The sequence below is a fragment of the Diceros bicornis genome, chromosome 26 (assembly GCF_020826845.1).
Source record: "Diceros bicornis minor isolate mBicDic1 chromosome 26, mDicBic1.mat.cur, whole genome shotgun sequence".
NCBI classification, from domain to species: domain Eukaryota; kingdom Metazoa; phylum Chordata; class Mammalia; order Perissodactyla; family Rhinocerotidae; genus Diceros; species Diceros bicornis.
The window spans coordinates 45,180,387-45,202,102 of record NC_080765.1 but is presented as its reverse complement, the minus strand read 5'-3'; the positions used below and the strand labels follow the sequence as shown (position 1 = coordinate 45,202,102).

At 46.5% G+C, this 21,716-nt stretch overlaps 1 protein-coding gene across 1 annotated transcript; it reads right to left on the bottom strand.

Annotated features, from left to right (window-relative positions):
• Positions 1 to 1,562: 1,562 nt before the first annotated feature.
• On the bottom strand, positions 1,563 to 15,190 carry MEFV (MEFV innate immunity regulator, pyrin). The gene is given in 13 exon segments (XM_058570206.1): positions 1,563 to 2,701; positions 2,704 to 2,733; positions 2,736 to 2,943; positions 2,945 to 2,982; positions 3,130 to 3,162; positions 3,519 to 3,551; positions 3,731 to 3,846; positions 5,462 to 5,484; positions 5,910 to 6,140; positions 8,721 to 8,816; positions 9,256 to 9,638; positions 11,785 to 12,423; positions 14,914 to 15,190. Coding segments are annotated over 13 exon segments (2,412 nt in total). The 3' UTR covers positions 1,563 to 2,396.
• Between the last annotated feature and the right edge of the window lie 6,526 nt (positions 15,191 to 21,716).

Below are 21,716 nucleotides of genomic sequence, written 5' to 3'. Positions count from 1 at the left end.
TAACTTGTGTAAAAGATAAGCCAGGTAAAGAATTAGACATTCCCAGCATACAAAGAGCTCCTGCCAAATGACAAAAGACAAAGGCAAAGGCTATGAAGTCATTCCACAGAGGAGGAAAACTGGTCATTAACATTTGAAAAGATGCTTAGCCACTTTGGAAACAGTTTGGCAGTCTCTCAAAATGTTAAGATAGAATAACCATATGATCCAGGGATTCCATTCCTAGGTATAAACCCAAGAGAAATGAAAACGTATGTCCACAGGAAAACTTGAATATGAATAGCAGCATTATTCATAATGGCTAAAAAGTAGAAACAACCCAGATGTCTATCAACTGATGAACGAATAAACAAGATGTAGTCCATATAATGGATTATTATTCAGCAATAAAAAAGGAATGAAGTACTGATACATGCTGCAACATGGATGGACCTTAAAAACATTAAGCTAAGTGAAAGAAGCCAGTCACGAAAGACCACCATGTTATATGATTCTACTTAACGTGAAATGTCCAGAATAGGCAAATCCATAGAGACAAAAAGTAGGTTAATGGTTGCCAGGGGCTGGGGGAGGGGAGAAAGGCAAGTGACTGGTAATGAGTGCAGGGCTTGTTTTTGGGGCGATGAAAATGTTCTGGAATTAGTGGTGATGTTTGTACACACTGTGAATATACTAAAATCCACTTAATTGTACACTAAAAGGATGAATTTTATGGTATGTGAATTATATCTCAATTAAAAACAAACCACCAGACAAGAAAAATTTCATATTACAGATACAAACATTTAGTATCCAAAATATTTATGAAGAAGTATTACAAACAGCTAAGTTAAATATCTGGATTCCACATAACAAATAGTTAAAGGAGCTGTACTATTTCTATAGAATTAACCAAAAAGTAGAAATTCACAGGGAAAAATTCACAGCCTCACTAACAGGTAAGTTAAATAAATTACTGTGAAATAAATTAAAACACAGGTAAGACCCCATTACATCTGTATTAAGTCAGCAAAAGTTTTTAAATGACAAACATTGCTTTGGGCATGAAACATTTTTTAATCTTTCTGAAGGACTGTATGACCAACTGTAGCAAGTGTTATCAAATAGTTCACATTTTGGAACCATTTTAGGAATAATAGGAGAAAAATATGTCTTTGGGGAGGTGGTGGAAAATATACGCGAAGCTATTCATGGAAAGGTAGAGACTTGGGAGTAACAAATGACCAACTATAGGGAACAGCTCAGTAAATTGGGCATATGAACTGTGTCAGCATGTGGATTATGCATATAGGACAAAACTCCATGAAGAAAGCAAAGCATGTGTTTCATGTTCTGGTAACAACCATGGAGAACCTGAGTCCACTCTAGGTTCCAGCGTGAAGATGGAGAGAGGAGTTGGAGTAGGAGGAGTTTGCAGTTTAATCTTCATTTGATTCTTTTTTTTTTTCTTACATTCTTTCTCTTTACATCTCTCTAAATGGAGGATGACAGAGGGAGTAGCTGTGAACCAGAACACCTAATATTCCACAGGCCCACAGGTTTTCAGATACAGATCAGGACAGAATAATCTGACACTTGGAATATGTGTCAAATGTTTTTCTACTTCAGCAGCCTCATCTCTTTCAGGGTGTTCATTAGGGAAATGGGATCTCACAGTGATTGACTAAGTGACAAAAAATGCAATTATGACCAAATTTTCTAATTGATTAACTTGTGAGGCCCAGCCAATACTCTTTTTTTGTGTGTGTGAGATCAGCCCTGAGCTAACATCCATGCCAATCCTCCTCTTTTTGCTGAAGAACACTGGCCTTGGGCTAACATCTGTGCCAATCTTCCTCCACTTTATATGGGACGCCGCCACAGCATGGCCTGACAAGCGGTGCGTTGGTGCGCGCCCGGGATCCAAACCTGAGCCGCCAGCAGCGGAGCATGCACACTTAACCCCTACGCCATGGGGCAGGCCCCCAGCCAATACTCTTGAGAACCATAGTTCATTAATCTAGGTACAAAAATATTTTGTAACAATCCAGTCTGCTTGTTTTTTCTCTAGGCTTTCCAAGTGCTCGAGACAGAGGGGGATAGAGTGAGAGGACACATCCTTGCCACGGGGTCCTGAGGGAAAATGAGGGTGGATCTCTGCCTCAGCAGCATGTTAGGGTGCTAATTCATACAAGGATTTATTAAGCAACAGCCACGTACTTCCTCCTCTGAAATCCATGGCATGTTATCAGTATGTGTTCCCTTCACCTTTAGTTTAACAATATTTGTGTACCTAGCTTACTTCTGCAACTATTCCATAAGCTCCTTGGGCACAGGGACTATTCTCTTCTTCATTATATTCCCCACAGCAGCTGGAACCCAGTAAGTGTTCAATAATGACTGTTGAGTGTATGAATTCAAGATACACGGCTGGGAGCTGGAAGAGAGATGCAAAGTATTGGACCCACTGGACAGATGGTCAGAGGATGCATGTTCTTCCCTCCGTCATGTGTCCCGGGGCTGACGATAGGTTGAAGGGGCCCGGAGGAAGAGAAGCCGGTGAATGTGTAGATGTGGGATTTGGCTGTCACATTGTAAAATGAAATGTCTCCAGCCTTGTAGTCCAGGAAGATGCCCACACGCCTGGGGGGTTCCCTCATCCACAGGCAGGTTGGGAGAAAAGTGGATGCCTGGTACTCATTTTGCTTCATCATCACCACCACCAGTAGGCATTCTCCGGTGACAGAGTCATGCTCCCTTCTTGTTCTTGGATGCCTTGCAGATGTCCAGGACCCACCCTGTCTTGTCTCCCACCTCCACTTCCCAGTAATGGCAGCTGGAGAGGAAGCTCAGAGAGCCCAGGGCGATGATGTACCTACAGAATCCTTCCAGATAGTCAGGCAGACGGTCCTACTTATTTCCAAGTCTCACACTCTTCAGGTCATCAGAGAAGATGAAAGATGAAGTTGGGGCGGGCAGTTTCTACATCCAGAATCACATTAACTGCAGAGAGAATTAGAATACCTAGCTGGGGGTCCATGGGCAACGTCCCCACAGGGTTCTCCCCGCCTCCAGGAAACATGGACAGGGCCATTCTTCTGGAACACACTGGGGGACAGCACAGGGACACAGCAGGCCAAGGCCACTCGCCTCAGGGTGCCTGAGCACCAATCACTTCCGGAACTACAGAGAAAAAGGAGATGGGGGAAAAAGTCCTGAGCATTCCCGTTTAGAGGGGCAAAATCTACCCTGGTCCCCACAACAAGGAAAGACAAGGACCCTCATGCTCAGGACCCTACTCCCTCTGCTTGGATATAACCTCATTCCTCCCAGGCTCCCAGGCCTGGCTTGGAGACTGAAGTCTGATGATTTGACCCAGCCAATGAGTCCAGAAGAGAGCTCGTGAGGGCCTGTCATGACCTTTCTCCTGCCTTTGTTACAGGTGTTTTTCTCTCTTCTAAATAATGCCCAGAAATCAACAGCATAAGGGAATATCACAATAACCCCTAGCCAGCACATACTACCACCACCATACTCACAATTGAAGTTTTCCATTTCTGAGCGCAAGGTTTCTGAAAGGAGAAAGGGAGTTTGAGTTAGGTCTCCCAGCTAGAGACAGATCAGGGAGAGGCTGAAGGCAGAGTCAGAAAGGCCATGGGAGATGGAGAAGGGACACCAGGGGCCTGTGGGCTACATGGATCTCAGGGAGGAAGCAAGCAGGCGCCTCCCATCTTCCCCTAAGCCCACCTACCCGAGAAGTTCTTCATGCTCTTCTCCACAAACTCTGATTTCTGGTAGAGCAGGTCGATCTTTTCTCTCACCTCTGGAGGGGTGGCCCATGGCTCAGGGACAGTCACCATCTTGGCCCTAGAGACAAAAGACTGTTGGCCGGAGAGGGCTGGCACATTGGGGTGGCCCAAGCTCCCATGAGCTGGAAGTGAGTTGCAGCCTCCACAGGGCATGTCCAGCCCAGCCTGGGCTTCGCAAAGAAAGTCCTCCCCAGACTTCGAGTTCTAAACATTGGCCGTCAACTTTGGCCATAAATTGGCATCACCTGGGGAGTTTAAAAAACACTGATATAAAAACTACAAGGAGTTTTAATAATGACTTTAAAATGGTGCTGATAATGAAATGCTCAGCCAAGAATTATCTATGGCAGATTAATTATACTAACCTAGTCTTTTTCTATTGAAATAAAAATGATATTAAATGAGGAAAAAAACAATGAGATACCACTTCACACTCATTATGATGGCTATTATTTTTAAAAAATCAAAAGTAACAGGTGTTAGCAAGGATGTGGGGAAATTGGAACCATTGTCCATTGCTGGTGGGAATTTAAAATGGTACAGACACTGTGGGAAATAGTATGGTGATTTCTCAAAAAACTAAACATAGAATTACTGTATAATATAGCGATTCCACTTCTGGGTATATACCCAAAAGAGCTGAAAGCAGAGACTCAAACAGATATACGTAAAACAATATTCATAGCAGCATTATTCACCATAGCCAAAAGGTGGAAGCAACCCACATGTCCATTGATGGATGAATGGATAAACAACATGTGGTATATACATATGATGGAATATTATTCAGCCTTAAAAAAGGAAGGAAATTCTGACACATTCTACAATATGGATGAACCTTGAAGACATTATGCTAAGTGAAATAAGCCAGACACGAAGGCACAAATATTGGATGATTCCAGTTATATGAGGTACTTAGAGTAGTCAGATTCATAAAGACAGGAAGTAGAATGGTGGTTGCAAGGGGCTAGGGGAGCAAGGGATGGGGAATTGTTTAATGGTATGGAGTTTCCATTTGGGAAGATGAAAATGTTGTGGAGATGGATGGTGGTGATGGCTGCACAATAATGTGAATGTAGTTAATGCCACTGAATCATACATTTAAAAATGGTTAAAATGGGAAATTTTGTGTTATGTATATTTTACCACCAAAAAAAAAAAAACAGACTTAAAAAAAACATTGATGCCTAGGTCACACTCCTGAAGATTCGGATTTAATTCGTCTGCCGAGGCCTGGATGTCAGGATTTTGTAAAGCTCCCAGGGTGATTGTAACACTCCAGCCTCCTCCCTAACTTCTTCTCCCCTGCCTGTTGGGCTTAGCAGCTCCACTCTTAGAAAGTGTTTCCCTCCCCAAGGCCACAAGCACTTCTGCAGAAACAGTTTTCATGAGGCGAATTGCATAGGACACAATCTCTTAGTGAGGTTTCTTAGGAAGCAACCACTGGCACACAGGCTGTGCTCATTCTTTGCAGTCTTCAATGCCATTCTCTCCCTCCTGATCACACTCCAGTCTCCCTACACAAATCCAGAAAGGCCTTAGGAAGCTGCAGGAGATGGGAGGAGTCCAGGGAGGAGTCGCAGAACTGCGTTGGGAGCATCTCCCTCCTAAGATTCCCTCCCCAAATGCTTCCTGCAGGACACTCAAGCAAATACCAGGGGACCTCTTGGTACCTGTGCAGGGTGACTCCGATGTCCTAGGAGAGAAAAGAAAGAAGCTCTCCGTTACCAGTCTCGTAGGAGCTGTGCTGGATCCTGACCTCTCCTCCTGGGCTCCCAGCCCTGGGGTGCCAGCAAAACTGGGGCATCTCTCCCCAATTCTAATTCTAATTACCCATGGTGGCAGCCCAGCTGGGACCAGCACTGGAACTGCACCCAAGTCCTGCTGATCTCTTCTGGGAGATGCCAGGGGATCCCCTGGATGCTGGGCCACCCTGGGCTCCTGAGAGCTCATCAAAGGGGTCTGGGCACAAGAGGCACTGTGGGTCACCAAGACCAAGTCCCACCCCTAGCCCCAAGGGCCCCACCCACTGGCTTGGGCAGAACTTATGGCAGTGCTGGGAGCCCATGTCATCCTACTGGGCACAGCGGGCAGGGGAACGCCAGGCCCAGCCACACTCACCTGCATAAGCTCCCATTCTGGCTGGCATTGCTTGGTCTCCAGCTCCCTAATCGGCTCGTCAAGGAGGGCGATGTCCTTGGATACCTGGGTGCCATATCTCTCCCTGACCTGGCCAATGGTCTGGCCCAGCTCCTCCAGCCAGCCCACAAAGAGCTGTTCTTGCTGCTCCAGAAACTGGCACAACTGCTCCAACTGGCACTGGATTCTCTGCTTCTGGATTTTGGTTTTTTTCTGGGGAACGGGGGACAGGAAGGTATAGGGATCTTTGCACTGAGGTGGATGTGTATGCCCAGGGAGTCCCCAGAAGCCCACCTCCTGGAGGTGGATAAGAGGCAGGCTTCCTCAGCCTCTTAGAGGCCTGGACTCCAGAGCAGGAGGCAAAAGGGGCCGGAAGCTTCAGAACAGACTGAGGGTGGCAGGGGCTGGCTCTTGGAAAATGCCCTAAAACCTGGTGTTATGGTTGAATTGTGTCCTCTCCAAAATTCATATGTTAAAGTCCTAACCCCCAGTACCTGAGAATATGATCTTATTTGGAAATAGGGTTGTTGCAGACATAATTAGTTAAAATGAGGTCATATGGAGTTGGGTGGCCCACTGGAGTGTGGAAGTTTGGACAAAGATACACACACAAGGAGAACACCTTATGAAGAGACACGGGGAAGACACAGACATCTATAAGCTGAAGAGAGAGGCCTGGAACATGTCCTTCCCTCATGGCCCTCAGAAGTAACCAACCCTGCCAACACCTTGATTTCGGACTTGTAGCCTCCAGAACTGTGAGAGAATAAATTTCCATGGCTTAAGCCCCCCAGTCTGGGGTACTTTGTTACAGCAGCCCCAGGACACTAAGATAGCTGGTGTCACCTTCTTTCTTCCTTGAAATCCAGTGTGAGGGTGGCATATCCCTGAGGTCATAGATGGACAAGGTTATGACCGCTAAAGTCTCCAGGAGGGAGACTTCCCTCCACTCCCCCACAATGTGCTGGCATGCAGAAGGTTCTCAATATGGCTCTGAATGGGGGCGGTCAGGCCAATTATTTGATTGTAGGTGAACTTGATTTCCACTACTGTTGCACACTGGTCAACTGTTAGCTCTTCTATCACTCTCTTTCTTATCATCACTAGAAAGCTTCTGCGGAGAGGTGAAGTGGCTCTAGGGTACCTTTTCCTTCCTCCAAGGAAGGAGAGTGCCCTTCAGATCCACTAAGACCGGACTTAAGAAGTCTCGTCATTTTGGGCTCAAAAGGACAGGACTAACTCTTTAGTTCTTTTGAACCAAAAATATCTCCTCACTTTTCATTGTTGTTGTTGATGGCAGTAACATTGAGGGTTTTTTTTAAGAGGAAAGGTCAGTTGTCTTGCTCAGTGGCCTATATTCTAAAATTGTCTGATAGTTTTGCTCATGATTAAATTCAGGCTAAACATTTTGGGCAAGAATACCATATGCTTAATGCCATGGTCTTCCTGGCGCATCCTGTGGGGAGGCAAAGAATGTCCAGTTTGTCCATCACCATTATTGTTATACTAGGATCGGTCACGTGGTTAAGGAAGTTTCCACGGTATCTCTCCACTGTAAATATACATTGTTTCCTGTATAATTATTAAGCAATTCAGGGAGTGGTACTTTGAGAGTGTGTAAATATCCTGTTCTCTAACCATCCTTCTCTAAAAATTTAGCATCTGTTGATGATCCCTGTTGGTGTCAAGTGTTATACTGGTGTTTGTATAATGGAAACTTTCGAATTCAATTCTTCTTCTATACTTGTTTCAGCTGTCATTCTGCTGTAAAGAAGAGCTTTCCTTCCCCCTTCCATATGATTAAAATATTTTTTTGACTCTTGAAAGGAGGAGGAGGAGGAAGAAGAGAAGTCCTGAAAACAGCATCTCCTTCCCACAGGGGCCATGAGTGTCTTAAGGGAAGACTGGACCCTCCTGTCTTTCTGGGTTTGCCTGAGTGGCCCAGGCTCCTGCCTCACCCTCCTCAGGGGGCATCCTCGACCCCTGCTCCATCCACAAGTTCCAAGCCACCTGAGATTATAGGGTTTTCATTTTACTACAATTCAGGAGTTTCCCAAAAGTCAGACACCTGGGCCAATGCCCTCCCCGCATTCTGCCCTTTGTTATCTTTGCCCATTGCTCATTGCAGTGTGGTGGGTCCCAACAGAAGTCTGGAACCCAGAGAGGGAGATGGGATCCAACCACCCAAAATGCATCAGACAAATGAAGGCTCTGTGGGGTAGGCACCTTCGCTTGCAAGGAGCATGGAAGCAACTTACGTGTCCACAAAGCTGGACACCAGCTCAACAGAGGAAGGCCAATAAGTTGTACTTATTGAAATCTGTGGCATCACAAAACCACGGTTTTAAAGAAAATGTGTACTTTAATCATTTGAATTTTAAAAGTCAATATGGTTTTTGTAAAAAAATAAAATGGACAACAATTATAAAAACAATACAGAGGAGTAGTTAAAGCTGAAAAGTCTCTCCTCCCCTTTCCTCAATCCCATCCCTCAGTGACAGCCACTGGTGTTAGTTTCTCTAAACCATTTTCTTGTGCATATAAGAAAGCATGACGGGGTCCTCAGAGATGCCCCTCCCTGCTGGTGGTGGTCTCCCCTCTCCAGGAACGAGCTCATCCTTGGATGCCTGTTACTTCCCTGCCAGCCAAGAGCAGATGATTCTAAATATGTGATCAGTTCTGCTTCATAGGCAGAACAGAATCTAGGGGACCCCTGCTCACTCTCGGTCCCCTTCCTCCTTCTGCAGGGGTGAACCCAGGCAAGGACTGGCCACAGAACACCCCTGGCCTTACCAGGAAGTTTGCTGTCTTCTTTTCCCCCTGAGATCTCTGCTCCTCCCCAGATTTTCTCAACTCCTTCAGATGGTCCAGCTGCTTCTGAATTTGCTCCTGGAAAAAGAGCATTTGTTGAGGATTGAACTTGGCTCCTGCCATCTTTAGTTGGTGCCAACTGTAGAGGGGAAAATTTGCTTTGGAGAGTAAAGCTGAGGATGCTGCAACCAACATCATGGGAGGGGTGTCCAGGAAAGAAGAAGAATTAATCCATCACACCAAGTGAAGCAGAGCCAAGAGGTTGTGAGAGAGATTCCTAATGACCTCCTGTGAGCACCTCGATTCAGCCATACCTGAAGCTAGTTTCCCCTGGACCTCTGAGCTACATGAACTGGTAAATTTCCTCTTTACTGGCCTGGTTTGTATTGAGTTATTGCCATTTACAGCCCAAGAATGCTGGGTAATGCACCAACCTCCCAGAGTTGTTGGGAAAATGAAGCAAGCCCAAGCATGTCCAAGTGCCCAGCAGAGAAGGGCCCTGGGCAGGAAGCCTTACCTTGTATTCCAGGGCGGCCTCCTCGATAGGGCGCACCCGGTGGCCTCGGTGCTCCTGACTCAGCCTGCAGATGAGGCAGATAGGCTCCCCGTGGTCCTCACAGAAGAGCAGCTGGACCTGCTTCATGTGACGCTCACACTGCGGCAGGGCCTTGGGGCTCAGGCTGGCTATCTGTGGGTCCTCTTGCTGCTCTTGGCCTCCAGAACTCTTCCCTGGGAGTGAAGCCTGGCACCAGGGGCAGCTGGGTGAGTGGCCACCTAAGGCCTTGGGATTCCTAGAAGCAACGGAGCAGCTGCAGGAATCTTGCACACAGGTGCCACCATCCGGGTCTCCTTCCTGGGCACAGCAAAGGGGACACACAGCCTTGTCCTGCGGCCTCCCTGGGGACATGGCAGTGGAAAAATTTCCTTAGTGACAAACCGAAGATGTTACAAAGGGGTGCTACAAAGCACAGCAGAGAGAGAGCCCATACCTGGGACAAGTGAGTTCTTGATTAGACTGTGGCCACTTCCTAGCTTGTCCTCCCCGACTTCGCTCCAGTGAGGCAGCAAACAAGCCACTGTGACTGAGGGCTAAGGGCTAGATCTCATGACATTCCTGAGACTTGGAATTCTTGGGCATTTATCCTAAAGAAAGGCCTTTTTCTATAAATTCTATGCCTTTCTCCCACAAATACACAAATTTAGCAGTTGATATAAAGACAGCAAGATATTCTGACCAGTGTTTGCTTTACCACTTAAAACTATCCAGGCTGCTCATGACCTGAGTGGGCGCTCCTGGGGGACAGTGGCTCCCTCATAGCCAGATTCCCAGCCCCTAGCAGAGTCCCAACATATGGTAATCATTTGGGCAGTGTGTGTTGAATGAAGGAGCAGAGGCCAGCCCGGTGGCATAGTGGGTTAAGTTCACGCACTCTGCTTTGGCGGCCCCGGGTTCACAGTTCAGATCCCGGGCACGCACCTAGGCACCACTTCTCAAGCCATGCTGTGGCGGACGTCCCACATATAAAGTGGAGGAAGATGGGAACGGGTGTTAGCTCTGGGCCAATCTTCCTCAGCAAAAAGAGGAGGATTAGCCACAGATATTAGCTCAGGGCTGATCTTCCTAACCGAAAAAAAAAAAAAAAAAAGAATGAAGGAGCAGATGTACCACTGCTCACATCCAGTTCCAGGAAGCATTAAATAAAAGTAAAGAAGGAGACTTTATAAGGCTGAAGGGTATAACCCACCATAATAACATACAGCTATGACTAGCTCTGCCCCAAGACCATAGCACAACTTCATAAAGCAGAAATGACAAGAAATACAAGAAGAAAGAGAAACACATTTGATCTGTTAGTCCTTTCCCACCTCCTCCTCTCACAGGGTCCCAGGAATTCATATCACGTCTGGAAGTGAGACTGTGAGAGGCCCCCCATAACCATTCTCCTCTCCTTCCTTGTGATAGAATTGATTGCTGTCATATATGGCTACTTCCTCCTGACTCCTTTTCCACCCAAGAAAGCCCCTACATTTCTCAGCCTTCCTTGCAGTTAGGTGTGGCTATTTGACTACATTCTGGCCAAAGGTATGTAAATGGAGGTGACATGAGCCGCTTCTGGAAACTTCTAGAAACTTCTGGAAATAAGGGAATTGCTTATTCTCTAAGTGATACTATTCTCCTTTGTCCCTCTATCCTTCTGCCTGGAATGAGGATGCCACCACCTGAGACCATGAGCTTGAGAGCAAACTTGGTGGGGCAGAAAAACAGCAGGAGCCTGTGTTCCTGGCCCATGGAGTACCATATCTGTCCTGGACCACCTGTGTGTCTTTTATGTGAAAAAGGAAGAAACTTCTATCTTGTTTCGGTTATCATTATTTTGGTATTCCTGTCATTTACAACCCAACATAATCGTAATTTCTGCCTCCTTAGTAAAAGAGACCTAGGATTTTAGTCAGCAGCTCTCCTCCCTGCCCAGAGAGAAGTGAATGGCAGAATCTTGGACTCCTGACATACTGCCATGGGGTTATTGTGAGAAGGAGATATTTTTACCCAGTCTTTCCCAGATGGTCAACCTGGGGTCCGTTAAACCCTTGGAATTCTAAAGAAGGACTTCAGAGTGTCTAAGAGCTAAGTAACTGAAATTTGATGCAACATTTTGTGAAGATATGCATATATGCATTTTTTCAGGTTTCACAGCCTACATCAGATTCTCAAAGAGTTGGGGACCTCAGGGGACACCCAGGGATCCAATGACATAAGTACAATGGACATAAAAGAAAGTTTGTGGGGGAATACCTGCACAGATCACCATTCCTAAGGATGCCAGGTCTTCTGGATTCTGGGATCCTATCTTACTTGGAGGGACTTCTGGATTTGAAGGTTTACGGAGCACACCGCCTGCCCTCTCCTCCAAGGTCTCAGGGTTCTCTGGATTCTCAATCTCATTTTTCTCTGAAGGTGCTGTGGATTCTGGATGCTCCCAGGTCTTCTCCTCTCCAGCCAAAGACACATTGGAAAGTGTATTCCTGAATGCTCCCCACTCCAAGATCACGGAAGGTTCTGGATTCCTGGAGCCTTTCTCTGGAGCCATAGTAGCCCCTATATCCAGAGTGGCCACTTCACTGGGGGTGGCTACTGAGTCTGGATTCTTACTTCTTATTCTCTCTTGAAGCAGAAGAATTTCTGGATTGAGGGGTTCTCCTTCTCCTGAAGAAATGTTAAATTCAAGACTTTTGGGTCGCTTCTTTCCTGAAGGTAAATATACTTCAGATATCTTGAATTCTCTCCTTCCCAGGGACCCAGCAAATGACCCACTGGAGAGTCCTTGGAGCCTTCCTGCAGAGCTGGCATTCCTGCGTAGCTTGGCACTCGGATTGCTTCCCTTCTCCTCCTGCAGCTTGCCAGGGAATGGGCTTCTCCTGGAAGGAGTCACGCTCCTGGCCCCTGGCTTGCTCTGCACATCCAGGCCTTCGGAGCCCTTCTGATCTCTCCGTTTGACCTGAGGCTTCTTCTGGGGCCCCCTTCCAGCCTCCAGTTGGCTGGATGGCAGGCTGGCTGCCCTGTCACCACTTTGCCACTGCCTATCACCTTGCGGAGCATCTGATGTCTTCAGGCTCTTGGGCTTATTCTCCCCAGAGGAACAAGACATTACTGAACTGTCTGTGCCACTTTCTTGTATCAGATATTCTGAAAAGACAATGAGATTCAAAGGCATGAAAATGTCCAGTGCTCTGGGCCAAGGGTTGGGGAAAGAGAGGGAAGAGAGAATCCCCTCAGAAATTAGAGAAGTTCAGAACATTCTAGACAGTAGCAGTCAATTACCATTAAACAAGAACATATTAATTATTTGCTATATATTTCTCAAATAGTGCTTTTCAAACTCTTTAGGCAGGAGAACGTGTTTCCAATATAAGATCTTACACAGAATTCTTTTTTTGTGTATGTGAGGAAGATCAGCCCTGAGCTAACAGCCATGCCAATCCTCCTCTTTTTGTTGAGGAAGACCGGCCCTGAGCTAACATCTATTGCCAATCCTCCTCCTTTTTTTCCGTTTCTCTCCCCAAAGCCCCAGTAGAGAGTTGTGTGTCATAGGTGCACATCCTTCTAGTTGCTGTATGTGGGACGCCGCCTCAGCATGGCCGGACAAACGGTGCGTCGGTGCGCGCCCGGGATCCAAACTAGGGCTGCCAGTAGCGGAGCGCACGCACTCAACCACTAAGCCACGGGGCCAGCCCCTTACACAGAATTCTTAATACGTGAAATAAATAAAAACCCTAGTTTATCGGTATAAATTTGTGTGTGATTACAAATGTACAAAACTCACTTATAAAAATCAGTCAGTAAAGAAGAATTAAGGTGTTTGGTCAGCACAAAAATTTGAAATCAGGAATTATGAAGGACAGTTAAAACTTCAGCAACTAATTTATTTCTGTTTTTTCCTTTGGTTTCATGAAGTGAAGAAAATCCTAACTCACACAGATAAATAAGTGTAAATGGTAATTTTTTTAAAAACAGCTTGCCTGAGGGGCCGGCCCCATGGCTTAGTGGTTAAGTGCGCGCGCTCTGATACTGGTGGCCCGGGTTCGGATCCCTGGCGCGCACCGACGCACCGCTTCTCCAGCCATGCTGAGGCCGCGTCCCACATACAGCAACTGGAAGGATATGCAGCTATGACATACAACTATCTACTGGGGCTTTGGGGCAAAAAAAGGAGGAGGATTGGCAATAGATGTTAGCTCAGAGACGGTCTTCCTCAGTCAAAAGAGGAGGGTTAGCATGGATGTTAGCTCAGGGCTGATCTTCCTCACACACACAAAAAAATTAAAAAATAAAGAAACAGCTTGCTTGGAAATTTCAGGATACTGTTTAATTAAACAGAAGTGACTGGAAAAGCTTAATACCAAGGTCTATGTAAAAACGAGTTCAAGTACAGTATGCACTATCACACTGGTGGCCTCTAGTATTTTAAAATTTGGTTAGGGATACATTTTAATGTGAATGTGTTAGTTTTGTAAGTTAAAAAATTAATAAAATTTGAATCAAGTATTTGCTAACATTCTAAAGAATCCCTGAAATTTCTTCCTGGTATATAATTTGAAAACCACTACTCTAATAAAGAAATGAAGATAACCTGTAATTAGCACCTTAATTTTTGGTTTGAAGAAGTTTTTATTAAAATTAATTTAAAGTTGTTTAAAACACTTTGCCTTTGGCTTTCTAGGAAAATGTAAGTTACCAAAACTGGCTCATGAACTGGTGAGAAACCCTGAAGATGCTAATAACCAGATTTTAAAATATGAAAAAGTAATTTAAAAATTCTACTCAGCAAATTACACCAGATGCAGATTATGGTTTGGTTCTCTCATTCTTTCAAAGAGCAGAGAATTCCTATGTTATTTCAACTGTTCTACCTCATCGAAACACATGGAAAGCATTTCTAATGTATTCTTAAAGTCTAGAAATAGAAGAAAAATTCAAACACCGAAGAACATTTTTTTAAACTGGTCACATATTAGACCTCCCCATCTCAAAAAAAAAAAAAAAAAAAGAGTCTTTAAAAGCAGAAATCAAATAGGCCACATTCTTTGATCACAATGTAATAAAATCAGAAAGTTACAGCAAAAGGGTAGCAGAAGGAGAAGGAAGAAAAGAAAGAAAAGATGGAAGGAAGGGAAAGAAAAGAAAGTCCTCTTGAGAATTTTAAAGTGCCTTTGTAAAATGTGTTAAAGAAGAACTCAAAACTGAAATTAGGGGGATAAAAATGAAAAGATTACCTATCAACCCTGTAATATGATTGGTTAGCAAGCCCTCTTTGCTCACCCAAAGATGCTTGTCTGTACATTAAGTGTTAATGTACTTAATGTACTTAATAGAGGAATTCTCTATGAACAGGCATCTATCTAGCTCCTGCCTCTCCTGATCTGGCCCTGCAGTCAGAATCTCAGCTATTTTTTTTAAGCCATTGGGAGCTTTAGCTTTACTAATCCAGCTCCAAGACCAGAGCAGGGGAAGGAATTTGCTTGGCCAAAATCACTGGGGTCGTGGTAGACCTGGGACTCCTAACCCCCAAGTCAGGACGCACTGGTCCAGACACGAGTTCTCTCTTGCACCTTCCACCCCATCTCATGAACAGCCAGTGTTTGCACTGGGAGAGGAGGGGATGCAGGGCCTGCTTACCTGGGCCAGTTGCCCTGTGGAGCTCCTCTGCTAGGAGGTGCTGGTTGATGGCCCTCAGGACCTGCAGGGTCAGCCGCACAGCATACTCCTCCCCGTAGTGGGTGACCAGCAGAGTGGCCAGCTTCACTGGCTTGGCTGTCTGGACTTGGCCCCGGGGGATCCGAGAGTGCTCCTTTTCCAGGCTGGTGTTCTGCAGCTTGAACTTGAACTTCTCAAAGTCGTAGGGCACCAGCTCCTCCAGGGAGTACAGCAGATGGTCACTAGGGGTCTTGGCCATGGTGTTGACCAGGAGAACCTGGAGCTAGCTGTCTGGCTTCTCGGAGGAGAAAAAGCCCTCTGTCCTTGGAGCCCGGAGGGTGAGTGAAAAGAGGCAGCTTGTGAAATAACGGAAAAGGCACAGGAAATGCTCTGTGCTTTGGTGGGAATTGAGGCCAAGAGTGTGTCATTGTTGGCTTGTGTTCTCTTTCTTACAGATTCTGCGGTTTTTCCAGCCAGGAGGGCTCAATGCCTACCAGACACATGGTCCCCCAAGTTCTCAGCTCTCATCTCCATGGGCTGAACTGCAGAGCAGTGGGTAAGTCTGTGAGGGACCGTCTGAGGTTGGATTCCAGACTCTTGATCCTTGAGCAGGCATCCAGATGCTTCCCTCTCTCCTCCTTGCAGGATACCAGGGGGTGGGGGGTAGGAACAGAGCCCCTGATCTCATACTGGAGAGGACGATGATGTGGATCAGCTCCTCTGGCCAGCTGTTCTCCTCCAGATTCTTGGGGTTTTATTGACCCTCCAGAGCCAATGGTACAGGAATGGGGGGCAGCAAATACAGCCCTTCACGCTTTGCCCTTCCTTGCCTAAGAAGGCAGGTGAAGCCAGAAGGGTACTGCCAGGAGACAAGCCCTGGTGTCGCCCATGATGCAGTTCCATGGTCTAGTACTTCCAGCAAGACGAAGGCCTCAAAACACCATGCTTGGGAGCACTATCCTGATTTGTTTTTTCCCAGAGGTGACTCTTCCCTAGCTTCCTAGGAGCATACCCTGGAGGGACTGCGCTCATCTATATGCATTTACTGAACACATATATTCTGGACACCATGGCAGGATACTGGAGAAACAAGGGTGAAAAAGGCATGGGCATCCTTCAGAGCTCACAGCCCAGTGTGGGGCCCCAGAGGTGGCTCTGAATCTAATGGAAGTTGTATGTGGTGTGAGCTGACTTCTTCCTCAGTTAACTGCTTCTGTCTTTCTGTATACTCTGATTTTTATCCCCAACTTTTTGTTTTGAAAAATTTCAAACCTACAGAAAAAGTTGAGAACATAGTACAATGAACACTTATATACCCTTTACCTAGATTCACAACTGTTTACAGTTTACAGTATTTGGTGACTCTCTCATGCATGCGTGCACACACTTCTTTTTTTTTTCTGAACCATTTGGTAATGAATTGAAAACATGATCAGATATCACCCCAAATATCCTAGATACCCTAAAAACTAAGGCCAAGGATGCAAGGATATCATTTTAAATAATCAGAATACAATTATCACACTCAGGTAATTTAACATTGTTACAATACCATAATCAGTCCATAATCAGATTTCCCCAATTGCCCTAATAATGTCCTGACAACTTTCTTTTTTTGTTCAATCCAGGGTCCAGTCAGAGAGCAGGCATTGCTTTAGGCTGTCGTATGTCTGTAGTCTTCTATCTAGAACGTTTTCACACTTCCTCCACCTTTTTTAATTCTTTCAAGACATTGATGTTTTTGTTGTCCATTCCAAGCAGAATGTCTCTTAGTTTAGATTTGTATGATTGTTTCCTCATTATTAGACTGGGGGTACAGTCAGGCATCCTTGAGCTCTCTCTATTGTAAAAGGACATTTTTTCTTGGTAATTAATACGTAACCTGAGTGTGTGGAAATGTCTCATTCTCCTATAGTTTTTTTTTTTTCGGTGAGGAAGATTAGCCCTGACCCGACATCTGTTGCCAATCCTCCTCTTTTTCCTGAGGAAGATTGGCTCTGGGCTAACACCCGTGCCCATCTTCCTCTACTTTATATGTGGGACGCCACCACAGCATGGCTTGATAAGCGGTGCATAGGTCTGAGCCTGGAATCCGAACTTGCGAACCCTGGGCCGCTGAAGCAGAGTGCGCAAACTTAACCACTACGCCACTGGGCCAGCGCCTCTCCTATAGTCTTTCACCCCCTGGTTTTGGCATTCGTTGATCCTTTTCTAAATCAGTCGCTACAGTGGTGGTTGCAAAATGGTGATATTTCTATCACTTAGTTGGCATTATTTGCATATCCTGGTGTAAACTTTCTTTCTCGTGAATTTTTTGGCTTACAGGTGTTTTGCTGGTAATACAGTTACCCTCTAACCGTGCTTACTCTGTGCCGGGCACAACTTCCTTTATATCCATTATCTCCTAAAATCTCTGCAGCACCCCTGCAGGGCAGGATTCATCATCCCCATTTGCAGCCAGGATTAGTGGCTTAGTGACTTGCCCAGAGCCAGGATTCAAACTCACTCTATTAACCACTTTGCAATATTGTCTCCCTGCATGATAATAATTTATTATTTTACTATCACTAACCATGGATGTCGCTTTTTCAGCTGACCAATGAGGCTCAATATGGGCCATGCTGACCACTCTCACAGGTCAGTTACAACATTCTGATGCCTGACTGAACAAGCAGCCCTGTGTGTGACGAGCCTGAGATCAAGGCTTCAATGAGTTCTGGTTGGTTGAATTTATTTTATTGTCCAATTGATCCACATGCTTTATATTTTACACAGTACTTAGTGCTTTTGGTTTGTTTAGCAGCTGGCAATATCCAGTTCTCTGGGTCCTGCTGAGAAAATAACCACCAAACCCAACATCTTCCCTAAAAAATGGATGAACCCAAATGCACATTTATGGTGCAAATGTCTGTTGTGTGAAATTCTCAGGTTGGGCCAGGCAGGTATTGACTGAGGTGTCTCTGAGACCAGGACCTGTACAAGATTCCAGAACATGGAAACACAGCCGCCTCACAGGCAGCCTCCCTCCGCTGAGACAGAAATGATGAAATTGGGCAACAACGTGCAGGGTCCTTCGTGTCCCTGGGGTCCCTGACCCTGTCTTGACTGGCCAGGAAACTCCTCTAAGCTAAAACTAACACTCCTATGACAGAATCGGGTAGGGCACGGGGCTTTCCAGTCTACCGCAGGATATTTTGCAATTGCAGGAACACGTTTTGCAACAGGGACAATTCTGACGCAGGGACTTCTTGAAAGGCAGTGTTTTGATGACACTGAGGCCTTTCTAAGTAAAGAGAGGCTGACAAATCTTCCAGTTTTTGAGGTTCCAGTGATTTTTTAAAATGAAGAAGTGTGAAAATAGGATTATAGCCCTCAGGATGCATTTTCAATTAAAATGAAGTGTGTGTGTTTTTTTTTTTTGTGAGGAAGAGTAGCCCTGAGCTAACATCTGTTGCCAATCCTCCTCTTTTTTCTGAGGAAGACTGGCCCTGGGCTAACATCCGTGCCGGTCTTCCTCCACTTTATATGGGACGCTGCCACAGCATGGCTTGACAAGAGGTGTGTCAGTCCACGCTCAGGATCTGAACCAGCGAACCCCAGGCCGCCGCAGCAGAGCGTGCACACTTAACTGCTATGCCACCAGGCCGGCCCCTAAGATGAAATGTTGAACTCTTTTTTTCTTGTACCTCTGTGATCATATATGTGCCCTTATTTGCAGACAACATGATAAATCTAGATCCAACACAGCTGCTGCAAAGGATCCAACTTCTGCTCTTATTCCTAAGTAATGCACAGCTGACACCCCAACCTTTGCTCCATTTCTGGTCGTCAGGGGTTTCACTTTTTACCACATTTGTTTTTGCATCATTTTGGGATTCTTTAATCCATATGTGTTACCTTTATAATAAGAAAAAAGATGGTTTTTAAAAAGTATTTTATAATTAGCTTAGTGTCTAAGGGGATATCAGTCCTGGCCCCCCAACCATCACGATAAAGGAGGCTTATAGTATTTAAATATAGAACATATCTGATATTGAGAGAATGGAAAGAACTTTTGGGAAGATCATGGAAGAGTTCCTGTGTTAATCTGGAGTTGAAAATAATGGATCCCATTGTGACCCAAACTTTCCCTCGCCCTCCAATATATTGAATTTTAAGTGAGAAATCTGAGACTTGGAGAGGCTAACCACTCAAGTTCAAGGTGAATTTCCAGGCAATGAACGTCCCACTGAGAAACATACTTGTAACTGTGCTTTCTGAGGGTGAACCAAGTTCTGGGACAACCTACAACTTCCTGAGCAGGATGGAAAGGAAGGGAGAGGAAGCCAGCTTCCCAAAGTGGGGTGCAGTGGGTGGTCTTGACCTGTGGAGGTGGTGCAGTAATGGAGTCTGAATGGGTCCCCAACCAGCTCACCAATGAGAGCTTCATTCGCAATATGGTAACGTTAAGCAAGAGGCTTTATAAGCTATAAAGTGCTACGCACATTATTTATTCTGATTGTTAAATTTAGATGGAGGGTAGGTGGGTGTGCATTTTACTCTTTAACTTTTTCTATGTATTCAAACATTTTATAATTTAAAAAATTTGTTCTACCAATATTTATAGGGACCCTACTAGCAGCCTGGCTTTGGGCATACAGTCCCTGACCGCCAAAGGCTTACAGATCAGTGAAGGAGGAAAACTCAGTTGCCTGGAAGGCAACTGCTCTCCCTTCTCCACACCCTTTGAGGTTCGCTTTACATAATCCCGTCGTCACTCCCACCTCGCTGTCCTCTCACCCCCGGCGGAGCTGACCTCTCCTGCCCAGTGCTTCGGTCGTCCCGGCTCACCACTGTGTATTGACATTGTTCATGAGTTTGCAAGCTGCACGAAGTGGTGGGGAAATATGGGACTCCAAGATCTAGGACCTGTGTGACCTGGCCAAGTCGACTTCTCTGAGCTTGTGTCCTGTCAAATTGGTTGTTTCAGGAATTCAATGAGATAATGTATCAAATGTGCCTGGCACCGGAAGATAAGTGTCAGCTTCATTCTTTGATGTTCCAGCGCCTGGCACAGCGCCTGGCACGTCGTGGGTGGTGTCCTTGGAGGTGGACAGGGGATCCCCCGCCCCAGCACGGCCGGCACCTCCAGGAGCCTTCCGCCCACACCCCGCGGTTCCGGGCCGCCGCCCTCGCTTCCGCGTTTGGGGGCAGGAAGGCGCCTGCGCGGCAGGCCTCACGCTCTGCTGCACCTCTCTGAGCAGTGGCTCCGAGGGCTAGCGGCTTGGAGCAGAAGGGGGATTGTTGCGGGCAGAGCCGCCCGAGGATAAAGGGGAAGTGTCCGCGCAGGGCCCCAACAGGCTGGGCGGCGCTGGAGTCGAGAGACTCCCCCGCGCACCATCTCCGCTGGGGCGCCGTGGGGCCTGCCCGAGGGAGGGGAAGCCCCGGGAGGCGCGACGCACCCCTGGGCCGGCTCCCCACCGCCGCGGCCTGGGTACGCCGCGCCGCGCCGCGCTTGCCATATGAGCTGGCGACTACCCGAACTACATCTCCCCGGGGCCCCGGGAGTACTCGGAACCAATCAGAGGACGAATGAGCGGGCCCGCTGGGGCCTGTCTCCCAGAGGACGCTGGGCCGCGGCGCCGTTGTAGGATTGGCAGTCCCAACAGCCTATAGCTGCTTCTCGCCGGAGCGGCCGCGCGGCCGGAGCGGGGGAGAGGGCGTCACCGCTGGTATCCCGGGCACAGCGCCGGGAAGTGGAGTCGGTGGGTGCCCTGGCGGCCCCGGGTTCACGGGCGTGGGTGCCCCGGGACTGTGCTGAGGCCATTGGTCCCTTCTCACCTTATGAGCCTATAGACCTCGTTCACTCATGTTTACGGCAAGTATGTACTGAGTGCCAACTATGTACCGCTTACTGTGCCAGGGCGAGGATGGTCACGTCAGGCAGGGTCCCTGCCTCAAGGAGCTTATCTCCTGGGGTGGAGAGAGGGGAGTAGACGGTAATTTCCAGTCAAGATAAGAGCTGCGAAAGAAATGGATCGTTCGACCCGACACCAGCACTGCCGTCTTCTCGCTTTTCAAACACTGCCCCAGGCACCGTAGAGTACAGATTCTTAAACTTGTCTGTATTATGATTCCTTTTGAAAAATCTAGTAAAATGCTGTGGGCTGTAGGGATAACGGTTTTGTTCAGAAAAAAGCACATGAATCTACAGTTTCGTAGATTTCGTCGTTTCAGGAGGTTCACGGACGTCCTGAAGTCCACCTGGGGGAACCTATCAGGGGTGTCGAGGAATAGACCCCCACGTCAGCCAGAGCAGCCCCTACTTTTTAACTGTTTTGCATATTTCATCTTTAAGAAAGATTCCCTTTGATCCAAGTGTACTGCAGGGGAAAAAAAAATGGAACAGCCAGCTAGATGGTCTATCTGTATGTCTAGTTCCAACATTCTATTTAAGTCCTTCCCGTCAAGACTACTTTCTAGTCTCAGGTGAACATAACCAGACTGTATTCACCTGCATGGTAGTGTGACGGGCACCTTCTTACTCAAATCCTTGGCATCCTTCTGGAACATTCCCCTGACTGCCACACTTGCCAATTAGTTAGAAACTGTGAGCAACTTAAATGACTATCACCAGGGGACTGGCTTAGTAAATTTTAGTGAATCTATTCCGTGGACTGCACTGCATCCATTGAAAACAATGTAGTGGATTTCCATGTGCTAATGTGCAAAGAGGGTCCATATTATTAAATGAGAAGAGCACATTTACAATACAATGTGATAGTATAATCCCATGTTTGTAAATA